The sequence below is a fragment of the Pinus tabuliformis genome, chromosome 7 (assembly GCF_031772625.1).
Source record: "Pinus tabuliformis cultivar Carrire ecotype Pingquan chromosome 7, CPIR1, whole genome shotgun sequence".
Lineage (NCBI taxonomy): Eukaryota > Viridiplantae > Streptophyta > Pinopsida > Pinales > Pinaceae > Pinus > Pinus tabuliformis.
The window spans coordinates 695,222,153-695,235,025 of record NC_142293.1 but is presented as its reverse complement, the minus strand read 5'-3'; the positions used below and the strand labels follow the sequence as shown (position 1 = coordinate 695,235,025).

Here is a 12,873-nt window from a genome sequence, read left to right as displayed (position 1 = left end):
AACAAGTTTTTTAACAAAACAAGAGATCACCATCTATCCAAAATAATTTCACATCCAAAAACTCGAACAAATTTATTAACAAAACACCCAATCACCATATATCCAAAATATCCTAAACTTCCTAAACAAAATTATATATAGATATCACAAAATAAAATACAATACAGCCTTTAGCCCTTTTTTATATATATAAACGCATCGATACACACCTATCTGACCACCTTGACATTAAAATTCTATTACATTAAAAGAAGTTAAGACGACATTTACTTTTTACTTCGCAGGTTGAAAAGGAGACTGAAATTGGACACCATACATCACAATTGCTTCCATTCAGATATAACACTAGCAAAGAAGTTAACTACGTGATTCTGATCTTTTTGGATCAGCCCTGGTTAATAAAGGCATCCACTTTATTGTTCATGCTTCTGGACAGGAATTTCATGCAAATGGGAGGATTGACTTTAGCCAGAGCCAGAAACGAGGAAGGAAGAGTCCATAAGCCATTTCCACATATGAGACCAGAAGCCACTGCAGGAACCATTACGTCAGCATTTTTGCGGTTCATCTTCTGCCAAACGAATACAATGGCCGTCCCCACGCACATATCGATGGCAAAGTAACCTCCTAGGTAGAAAGGTATAGCCATCGCCATCGGCAGGGGAATATACTGAGACACTTTTTTGGGTACACGGTCTCTTATCAAATTGATTACCACGGCAGCTGCGAAGAAACCATAACAGAGAGTGAGGCAGTGGTTGGGAAGGGCACCGAATCCTTCTACTCCTAGAATGGCCATGTTTCTGTAGACCAGTGCATAGGGGGCTGGATATTCTCCATTTGGATCTCCCACATTGAAGGCCTTGTAGAATAACCAGAAGGTACAGGGTGCTATTATGCATCCCATGGCGGTCCCAATCACTTGACTTACAAACATAGATCTTGGGGATGACATGGTCAGGTATCCAGTCTTGAAATCCTGCATCAGATCTGAAGCAGTGGAAATTATAGACATCATCACTCCACAGGCAGCTAATCCTGCCAGTACACCGCCATCTTCCTTCCCTGCCCATGCCCCAAAGATGAAGATGGCTAATATCCCATAAATTGAGGCCAAGCTGCAATCTGTGAGCCCACATCCATATGCGTTGCAGAATGCCAAAACTGGTGCCACTATGTAGGCCACCGGTACAAAGTACCATTTCACAGGATGAAAAATCTTTGGGATGACCCCTATGGATATGGCAGAAAGGGCCACATACCCAGCTCCGACTACCCATAAGGGAATGCTGTCCTTCATAAACATCTCGTTACGCCGCTGTTCATCATACGGAATTGCTGCATCCACTGGTGCCTCATTTCCATCACTGGTTACTACTGGAAGTCCATTGCATGTCCTATTTTTCTGCGATTGACTATACATGGTGGTCACAGTGATGTACAGGATTTTGACGAAATTATATAGTCCATCACCCAATATGAGAGCAATAGATACAAAGACCTTGTAACCTTTGAGGCCCTTCATACTTTCGTCTGAGGCAGTGTACCAGTCTCCTTTATGGTTATGTATGAGAGGCCACATAAGACCCCAAGAGATGACTGCTCCGAACAATATGGACACGTTTACCAAGTGAGGACAGATCATCCCAGCTCCTATATATGTCGCGTTGAAGTCGAAAAAAAATCTGCAATACACCTATTTTTGGTGAAGTTTTCATTGCCTGGTTTTGAAAATAAAAAATTGGATAAAATCAAAATGTGAAGAAACAGAAACTTCACAATTGAGATTATATATATATATATATATATATATATATATATATATATTAAATCATTCAATATGAATACAACCAAAGACGCATACAACCGAAATACATACTCCTGATCCCGAGCTCTTAATCCAAAAGTAGGAAACTGCGCAAAGCCACAATCGTCACCAGCTGCAAAAAACCACTGAAAGAAACCCCAGAGAAAACTTAATGTAAAGTATTTTCCAAGAGCTCTGACTTGTTTCCTGCAATATATAAGAGCAATGCACTGTAAGGTGAAAAAACCATTGATATGTAAAGGTGGGGATAATCTAGACTCTGATTATATCCATTTTATCAAGTTCAGAGATCTGTAATGTTTCAACAGTAATGTATTCTGCCATTACCTGGCTAGCTTGTCTCCCTCAGGAGTGTGGAATCCATTTATGATAGTAGCTGTTGCTGTACCGCTTGGATAGGTGAGCTTATAGTCTATCACCATTATCTAATAAACAGCCAGGAAAAAATAAAATTTATATTCACTGCAAAGAAGCCCAAAATAAAAATAAAATTCCTAAATCGCTTATTTCGAATCCATACTCATTCTCGGGATTCCAAATTTCCTTACCTTCCGAAGAGGCACCACAGCTAATAGTCCTATAAAACTCACAGTGAAAACAAAACCAATAATCCAACTAAGACTTGGATCTTTGATATTGTCTGGAGTATTCCCAGGAGTACTAGTGCCTGCTTGCTCATAGGTCTTTCTGTTCATACCCAACAAGTATAACCCAAACCCCCCTGCCATTATACCCAATTCAGAAAACCAAAATCACAGAATAATTCACAATAAAGTGTTTTAGACTAAACCCATACATACCGCTGAAAGCAATCCCATAACAAGCCACCACACAGGTTTGAATCACGGTATTCTCTTGCCTGGTGAACGGAGTCTTCAATAACCCGAACTTGTCAAGGAATTTGGTCCAGGTTTTGATGAAAATGTATCCCAGCAATCCGGCAGCAACATTGAGGGAAGGAACGATTCCGGTGGTGAGGATCAAGTTTAGGACGATTATACAAAACATAATGCCCATGAGCATGCTCAAAAACATTGCTCTGAATGTGATCTGTTCCCACCATGGAGGCACCTTCTTGTCGTAAAAGATCTGCTCTATGCTCAGCTCTTTCTTTTCGATCTTCTTCGAGGTTCCATCCTTGCTTTCCCAGTTAGCATCACCGGAGATTAACTCTTCTCCATTCTTCACGTGATCAACACGTTTTACAAGCCCTTCTCGACCATTAACATGACCATCCTCTACCTCGAGGGATGTGATTTCACAACTGTATTGATCCATTAAGGCAGCACAGAAATCAGAATAGGAATGGGATCAGCAAGACTAACAATGTCATATATATATACCCTAATCTAGCCAGCCATGAATTTTATACATATTTCCTCTCCTCCGGTCACACTACCACAAACTATTATGTAGCAGTCGCTATTCAAAATAGCCTAGTTCCTCCTAACTCGCTGTGGGAAAGAATCCCTTGACTTTTCAAGTGGCGTGCGAATCAGTCAGTGTACAAAATTGAACACGTCGTAACCGAAAATCATCAGTCAAAAAAATTTAAATTTTGAATTTTACACGTTTTAAGAAAATTTAAGTAATATTTTAAAATGTCGCAAGAAGGGCTGCCAATCCGTTGGACATTTCTGAGAATTTAACTTACAAAATGGCTGCAGCCTGGTTGACCATCAGTCTTCCTTGTTTTTCGACAACCTAACTTATAAATTCCGGTGTCTAAACTATGCCACTACTTGGCAGCAAGAGGTTGTTGAAGGAATAAATAAATGTAATGGAGCATGGACATTGTTGGATTATAACAGTCATAATTCTTCCTCTATTAATTACTTGGTGGTTTCGGGTAGTGGGTTGTTGAACAAATAAATAAATGTAATGGAGCTCAAATAAATAAATGTAATGGAGCTCAGAGGTTTTTGGATTAACATCCAATAGTCAGTCCAATCATCTTTCTCTGTTAATCAATGTAAAAATATTTATGGATTAACATCCAATAGTCAGTCCAATCATCTTTCTCTGTTAATCAATGTAAAAATATTTATGTGAGGGTTGTGATAAAAATGCTGGGTGCTCTTATTTTAGGGTTCCTCAATGTTCACAACTCAATTGGTTGATTCATACAATGGAATAGAGCCCACCCATGAGGAAGGCTAATCTACCTTGGTGCATTCTTTTATATCAATTCCTTTGATTTGCTTATTTGGTGGGGGTTATTGGTCAAGGGTTCAAACCCTATGTCAAGGGCTTAAAAACTTTTGTAAGTTTTTCACTGCAAGACATAGTATTACGTCTATTTTGAAGTAAGGGCGTAGAACCTAAGGGAGGTGTAAAGCTAGTTGCTCGACCAAAGGGAGAGCAAGGAAGTCCAGTGAAAAAAACATATTGATTCGAGGCCAACTCTTGGAAGGGGAAACTCTGATTATGAACCAATTTACTTGTCTTATGTTTACGAAAAACTACTAAAATATATATGTTGTCCATGTCGGAATGAGGCTAAGAAGAACCAAGAGAAAGACATCAGAATTCCAAATTCCAACAAGGTTTCACAAGTATTTCTCCGCATTAGACATCCTTTATATTGTCTCACTTTTGTTTTGTTTGTTTTAAAACCAGATGCATGGTCTCTTCTACCATTGTTTTTTGTTCCTTTTTGTTTCTGTCGAAAATAGCTCCACACTCAAATTCAATTATTTGCATGGGTCGGTAGCTATTGGAAAATAGATATAAAATAAGAAACAAAATTGCAAAACAAATTTAAGTACACATTGACAGAATTATACACCATAAGTATTCAGAGTTAAATGTCTAGAAATGGAGAAAAACATTAATTTTGAACATATTATTCAATGTATTACAACACTACACCATTTTCTCCAACTTTATGATTATCTAATGCTCTTCAACATGTTTGTAGTCATTCTTTAAATCAAATACGACACAAAACACTAAAGTGGGGATTTTTTATTTATAGAGTTTTGGGTTGGAACTTGGTAAAACTATTTTTAAATTATTTAAAATTTCTTTTGAATGTTTAAATGAGTTTAACTAAACTAGTATAAAAGTTTTTATAAATAAAGATTGTGTGGAGTTGATAAATCAAATTTAAAATTATAACTAATTCTTGTTAAATTATGTACAAATTTGATCCAAAAATATAGCAAAATACTTCTAACAGAAAGAATCCTTAGAATAAGGATAAATAAGGTGGTTGTTGTATACATTTTACTATCAATGAAAAATAATTGTTTTTTTTCGTTTGGTAAAAAAAATAACTACCACAATGATATTTTATAGTTAGTTTTAGCCTTTGGGAATGCATTAATTCTATGAGTTATACACAATCTTGACTGGAATATTGAAACGGATATGTAGTTGCTATTTATTTCATTCATATGAAATTTTGAATTGACTTGAATCTGGGAAAATACAATTCAAATAGCAAAACCCTATAAAATTACATATCTCAAATGACTTAGGATTCTAACCAATTGCATAAACCTTTGGCTAAATTCTGTCTAAGCTGCCCCAAATTGTTGTTAATCATTTTTAAGCGGCTTTTCCCGGCTTATCTACCAGTGGAATATTCATAGTCAAGTTCATTAAATTTCATTGTGCAATGGTACACATTTGCTTTTGGTTGAGGGACGCAAAAGAAAATTTTGCTGGAAAGTTGGTCGTTTATGTGTGTTTAATGTTAGTGAAGTTCAACTGGAACCTTTTGTTTGTTTTGGGGCGGAGTTAAAACTTATAATGGGTAGCAAAATTTCCTTAATTTCAATGTGGTAGGAATAAACTTTGATGTAGAAATTCAGAATAAATAGCATTGGTGACTTTGATTACCCATTTTCAAATCCAGATTACGCCTGCATTTGATGGGATTTTAATTATAGTGAGGTTGGGTTGGTGCACATAAAAAGAGGGCCAAAATTGAAGAATTACAAAAGACATTTGCTTGATATAAATTTCAATAATACCTATACCAAATACTTTAATTTCAAAGGTTCAAAATGGAAGAATTACAAAAGGCATTTGCTTGATATAAATTTCAATAATACCTACACCAAATACTTTAATTTCAAAGGCTCAAAATGGAGTATGACTTAAAAAAAAATCATATAAACTTTGGAATAAAATTATTCCTATTTAAATGTTGAAAATATCTTTTCTATTCCTTCATAATGTGTTTCTTTCTACGATAGTGCACAATCTTTTGGATAGATAAAAAAATTGCACAATCTTTTGGATAGATAAAAAAATATGACAGTGAAAAGTTCCCTAATACAAAAACAAGAAAAATGAAGAAAATGAAGACTCCGTCTATAATAAAGATTGTGTGTGTTTCATCTAGGTAACCGGCCATATCATGTTGATCCAACTATAGAATTGATAAAATAAAAGGAATATGGGATAATGGTAAAAGTTTTTATTGGAATGGTAAAATAAAAGGAATATCACATAATATATTCTAATGGTAAAAGTTTTTATTCTATATAGTAATAAAATTTAAAGAGTATGTTTTTGTATTTAATTTTCTAATTTATGGAAATGAATATATTTATATTTATTTTTCAAACACAATAATTTACAACAATTTAGCACGAGAGCTATTTATTAACTAAAGAGTGATTGAAGGGCAATGGTTACAGAGTATAGCCCTTGTTAAGCTGTGTTGACATTAGTAGGAATTATTTGTTATGCTTTGCTTAGTAGTAGGAATTATTCTATGCTTAATTATCTCTTGCTCTTTAATGGATCAAGGGTAAAGGGACATGGTGTAATCAAGAATTTAATGGATACTATAAATTGGGTATGTTCAATACAAATTATAAAAGACAAATGATTGGTTAATAGGGTTGATTTAGAAAGACATTATTTCATTTTTCTTTTTTTTTGTGAAAAGTTTATTTAATCTACACTTGTCACCAGAAGATCAATTTTTTTTTTATAACTTTTAATCTTTGAAGTGTAAGATGGATATATGCCCTCCAAATTAAATTAAGAGTAACCCTTCAAATTTGATCACTGCATGCGATATATGTCCAAAATACCAAAAATATCAATTCCTAAAAGAGCAACAATAAAAAAGTACGGTCCTGAATCTGTATCTAGAAATAAAAGAATCTTTAGCTTTGTCCCCACGGGCCACACCTATCTTTTACTTCTACATGCCTGGAACTTGGAAATCTATACATAAATGAGAGAAGCATATTCACCCTCAATCCTATCCTTATTTTAACCTTGTCTTATTATAAATTGTGAACCTGGATATACATACACAGAGAAAAAAGTATGCCGTTTGAATTCACGGTGAACCCCATACTTAGCTTTGGCTCATCATCTACTTAGAAATCTTTATTTAATTTTAATATTAAATTTACAGACTCGAATTATTTGATTTTAATTATTAATGACAGAATTGATGGAGGGTTTTAACTTTTTTGATATGAATTATTATTAATCCATTATATTGAATTTTTTTTTTTAATTTAATATTAAGAAAATGAATAATTTTTTCCTTTTAACCGTTAGTGTTTATAAATAATATTTAAAAAATAAAATAATTAAAAAAGTTTCAAACAAAATAATTTATTATTTTAATAATTAAAATATATATATATATATATATATATATATATATATATATATATATAATGGTATAAAAAAGATATGTAATTATTTTTGTATTCAATATAGAGGTATATTTAACATTTACTTGACTCATTATATGAGAGTCGATATGTATATTGCTGAAAATTTTAGGCTGCATTATGTAAGAGATTTGTAGTATGTTTTAGTTGCAGGCCTCACTCATCATGAGGGACCAAAAAGCATAATGATAGAAAACATGTGTTGAGGAGTGTTTATAGAGAAAAAACCCCTTAGTAGTAAAGGCATCCCCTTGAGGCCAAAACAAATCTAATACCAAATGTACGTTTTAACCCTGTACAAAAATTACCTACATACAAATTATAAAAGCAGAAAATAAAGAATGGTGTAAGCATAAAACATAAAACAGAGATACACAAATATTTTCCCCTAGAACCCAAAATCGGGACTACTAGATTGATTTTTCATTATGTCACTTTAAATGTTACAATACATATATATACATGTTGAAGCATCCATATATACTTTCTAATTGGTCCAACTAGAAGAGCCTATAGTTCTAGGGCCAACATATAATGATAGGAAATAAAAAGGATGAATGGATTAGGTTATGGTACATGGAGCGATGTATTGGAGAGCATCAATTTGGCAACAATGTATTGGAGAGCATTTTCACATGTGTTCTCACATATTTGGAAGCATGCTCACATATTATCACTTGGGTTTTGTATATTATTACCTCCAGTTGGCCTCTCACTTCCTTTGTACCCACGATGGTATACTAATTGCAGTTGGTACCTATGAAATATATCAATGTTATCCAATATTTGCAATGTTCACCTTCATTTTCAAACACAATGAAAATACTGACATATAGATGGCGTGCAAAAGGAGAGAAGTTATATGCAACATTAATCTTAATATTATATGCCAAGTTAACTTTAATTTTATATGCAACCAACAACTTTTTTAATGCTTTTATAATTTAGGGTTTGTGAATCAATATTGTCTTTGGATATGGGTTATTATTTGTAAAGATTGAATACAGTGCTATGGGGTTGCTTGTCCTAGAGATTGAATATGCTGCGTTATTTATTTTGGAGCTACATCATTATTTATTTTGGATCTTCAATACATTGCTATGGAATGTGTTGTCTTGGATGCCATGATATGCATTGGAACAATCATGCCATGCATTGGAACAAAGTTGCACATCATTCTTCTCTATGGATACAATGAACACCATTATTCTTCATAAATACAACATTATATGTATACAATAATGATGGACTAATGGTATATGCATATATGTTCAACCTTATATGTGCAAAGTTCAAATTTATTATGGAAGAATATTTAAATTATTAATTTCTAGGCCACACTTCTAAAGAAAATTTTGGTGGAGATGGGCCATATTCCCTAACATCATTATTCCATAACATTTTGATTGTGTTTATTTGTCCCGTGAGAATCAACATAGATTCTTTATTTATCTTGTGCTTCCTTTAACTATTGCCTAATTTTTTTTACTTGCTCTTCCATCTCTTGAATTAGTTCTGGTCTGACTATCACCCTCTCCTCTAACCTATCCCAACTTAGCAGTGTTCTGCAAAGTCTACCATATAATGCCTCAAATGGAGGCATTCAACTGTGGTAACTATTATTGTATGCAAATTCAACGAAGGGCAAGTAATTTTCCCTTATGTGGGTTCAAATTCGAATTCGAGTTTGATGACCTTGAAGTTTGATAAAAATTCGATAGCAAAAATGTTTGGAATAAAATTCGGCATTAAATTTGACATGTTAAAAAATTAAAAAATATATAAGAATTTTTTTCAAATATGAGTTCCCTTGCATTTCTGAATCGATCGAAGACCTCATCCTTGGTCTTTAAGAAATAGATCCATGTTTTTCTAATGTGATCATCAATAAAGGTTGCAAAGTATTCGCCACCACTGAGAGCTCTTATGGACATTGGACCATAGATATCTGAGTGTATCAATCCCAATATGCCTTCTACTTTGTTTTTACTCCTGGGAAAAGCTGCTTTAGCATACTTCCCTAGTACGCATCCTATACATATATCATCATGCACAGTACTAAGGACTGGAACTCATGTCACAGTATCTCTGAGCATCCTTAGTGCTCTGTGGTGTAAGTGTCCCATTCGCCTGTGCCATAGCTCATTTAGTTCCTTTTCACCATTAAGATTGTTGCCTATCCCTGCCATTGGAGACTTGAACTGCAATCTATACAGTTTGTTGCTTCGAGCTCCATTTTGTCTCTCCTTCTTCTAGCTTGGATGTTTGACATATACTTTCATTCGAATGAAGTATACATCGTATCCCTTGCCCTGTAACTAGGACACTGAAATCAAATTCATTCCTAACTCGAGCACATGCAGAACATTATTGACTCAGATGCTAGTTCCTGCTTCCGTCTAAAATGCTATGGTGCCTTTCCCTGATGGATTACACATCGTTTTGTTTCCCATAGTAATCTAGAAGTCCATTTGTTCTTCTTCATAGCTCGAGAAACATTCTCGTACTCCAACCATATGAGTTGAAGCCCCACTATCAATGTATCAAACATCTGTCAATGATGAACATGACAAACATGTGAATTCTTCTTCTAATCTAGAAGATAATCTGAAGACATCTTGATTTCCCATCCTTCTTAGTGCTATCAATCTCTGACACTTTTTTGGCCCCTAGAAATTGCTACAAAAAAGACTGTGTCTTTACCTAAATACTACTCTACGCTGAAGCTTCTAAGCTACTCCTCTGTTAGTAGCAATTTCAACCTGGAAATCATCTTCTCTATTAATTCACTCAGAGAGGGATTTTCTTATGAAAAAATTGCCCCTCCAAGACTGGCCTGCAGAATTCCTTTGGGGTTTCGATTTTTTTCCTATGCAGTGATTTCGAACTCCCTTCTTCTCTCCAATGCTTAGCTCTTTTGGTCTGCACTTATCTCAACTCTAATACCATGTGAAAATATCAAAATAGAAATCCAACTACAGTGACTGATATTATTTCTTCTACTTATTAATTCATAAATAAGTTATTCACAGTGTTCTATGGAAAATATCGAAATAAATTCTACTGCAGCCTTCACAAATAAAATACTACAAAGAAAAATACTAGCACAAGTATAATCACAATGACATTTATTTTTGGACAATTGTCCCCGAAAAAACCCGGTATGTGAAAACCGATGCAGCAAATGAAGGTTTCTTTATTAATCTTCATCAAAAATCTCATGTACAACATGCAACTAGTAGAATAGAAAAGATATATTTGTAAGAATTTTACAGACAACTTTCTCACACTCCTTGGTGAGTTCCTTATTTGGGAGAGGACCTATTGTCCCCTCCGTCACTCAATGCGTCAACTTCTACGTAGGGACTACGCAGTGCCAACATCTTAGCTTCTGCATTGTCCCTCTCCGTCACAGCGTCTACATTATCTCTTCTCTGCTCTGCTTCTTCTGCTCCTACCTCTCGACTGTTGCTAATACCCTCTCTCCTCCTCACCTGCAATTCTCCCTTTGAATCAATTTCCTCTTGTCGAACTTTTACCAGTGATGAAATCGATTTTACTCGGGTAACTCAGTATCTACTTGGTGTGTTTTCCAAATGCCCATCGAAGTATTCAACGACCCAAATTAGATTCTAATCAATGGCTCAAATCATATTGACTTGATGTTTGTCTTATTCTAGAAGTTTCACCCACAGTTAGATTAATACCCTTTAATTATTTTAATTTCTTAAGTTTAGACTTAGGCACTCATTAAAAAATAATTAATTATTTTAATAAAACTGTCTCTAGGTGGAATTTCCCAAAACGATTTCTGGGTATTGTGGAATACATGTGTGTAACCCTCCCTGCAAAATTTTAGACTTATAGCACATCCAATGCTACAAGAAATCAACAGTTGTCAACCCACATTTATCTAATGCATATGAAGAAATGAAACTATCAATAGCACTAGAATCAAATAAGTGAGTATAAATTTGGAATTTCGTACATTAAAGGGAAGGAGAATGTAGTGGCAGATGCTCTAAGTAGAAGACCAAGGATCTTTTCCCTTATACCCATCAAGGTAGACTTGAGGGAGCAAGTGCTAGAACATCTCTTGGAAGATAACTAGTATTTAAAAGTAAGATCTGGACTTGATAGTAAAGATGTAAAAGAACCTAAGTTTGAGGGATATGAACTAGAGAATGATGGATTGTTACGATTCCATGGAAGGATGTATATCCCTGATAGTGGGGATATTCGAAACACCATCCTTAAAGAAGCCCACAGAGCACTGTATTGTGTGCATTCGGGTGTAAAGAAAATGTATGCTGACACAAAGAAACTTTTCTTTTGGGCAGGCATGAAACGCGATATTGTCCAATTCGTTGGAAAATGTCTTGAATGTCAGTAAGTGAAGGTTGACCATCGTCACCCAGCAGGTCCCTTGCAACCTCACGACATTCCTATGACCAAATCGGAGGTGATTTCTATGGATTTTAGTGTCGGGATACCCCTTATTCCACAAAGGCACAATGTCATTCTTGTCATGGTAGATAAACTAACGAAAAGTGCTCACTTTATTCCTATAAAAAATACTTATGAGGTTGTTGACATAGCTCAGGTATTCATAAATTAAATCATCAAATTTCATGGAGTTCCTAAGAAGTCATATCAAATAGGGATACATGATTCGCTTCAAGCTTCTGGACTTGTATGTAGTTAACCTTAGGAACTCAACTAATTTTTAAGTACATTGTATCATCTTGAGACTGATGGACAGACATAAAGAGTGAACCAAGTAATAGAAGATATGTTGAGAACGTATGTTATGGACCAACAAACACGCTGGGAAAAGTATTGCCCTTGGTTGAATTTGCATACAATAACAGTTACCACAATTCAATCGAATTTTAAGGAGAGCCAAATTAATTCGGCACAAATCCGCCGAACTCAAAAATGAATTTCATTTCAAATTCAAACTCAATTTCATGGCAAATAAATTCGATGAATTTGGAGTCGGCAGTCATCAAATTCTGAGGAGGCATTGAAATTTAGGAAAGGCGGTAATATTAGGCACGTGGTATATTTCAATTTCCCATGGTTTTCCATAATGCATGTGGTCCTATTAGGGGCCCACAGTTTTCATTACACCCGAGGATGCACCGCAGGAGTGTAATTTTTTCCTTTCCCTCATGTAGACTCTATTGTCCATGAGTCACAACTCACTGTCGACTCTCGAATTATGCACGCCTGCATGAAGGTTATAGTAGTTATGAATAGTAGCAAATCACTCCATCATTATCGCAATTTGGTTTCATCCCTACAAAAACAAATGAAATGAAATACAAAACTTTCAAAGAGATTGGAATTTTAATGGAAGTTGGAGTTGGACTCACAATTTGCGAAGGT

The 12,873-nt window shown here is 34.8% G+C and overlaps 1 protein-coding gene across 1 annotated transcript; it reads right to left on the bottom strand.

The window, feature by feature from the left end:
- Positions 1-239: 239 nt before the first annotated feature.
- Positions 240-3,281, bottom strand: LOC149249410 (putative metal-nicotianamine transporter YSL7). The gene is made up of 5 exons (XM_089458687.1): positions 2,629-3,281; positions 2,377-2,549; positions 2,156-2,253; positions 1,880-2,014; positions 240-1,685 (listed from the first exon to the last, which is right to left on the bottom strand). Exons 1-5 carry the CDS (start codon positions 3,104-3,106, stop codon positions 386-388), a joined length of 2,184 nt encoding a protein of 727 aa, XP_089314813.1. The 5' UTR covers positions 3,107-3,281; the 3' UTR covers positions 240-385.
- Between the last annotated feature and the right edge of the window lie 9,592 nt (positions 3,282-12,873).

Excerpts from the sequence above, each read along its gene's own strand:
- LOC149249410 (XM_089458687.1), bottom strand. The coding sequence starts at position 3,106 with ATGGATCAATACAGTTGTGAAATCACATCCCTCGAGGTAGAGGATGGT. Across the intron at positions 2,550-2,628 it reads TTATGGGATTGCTTTCAGCG|GGGGGTTTGGGTTATACTTG; the intron begins GTATGTATGGGT and ends GTATAATGGCAG. Across the intron at positions 2,015-2,155 it reads GAGGGAGACAAGCTAGCCAG|GAAACAAGTCAGAGCTCTTG; the intron begins GTAATGGCAGAA and ends TATATATTGCAG.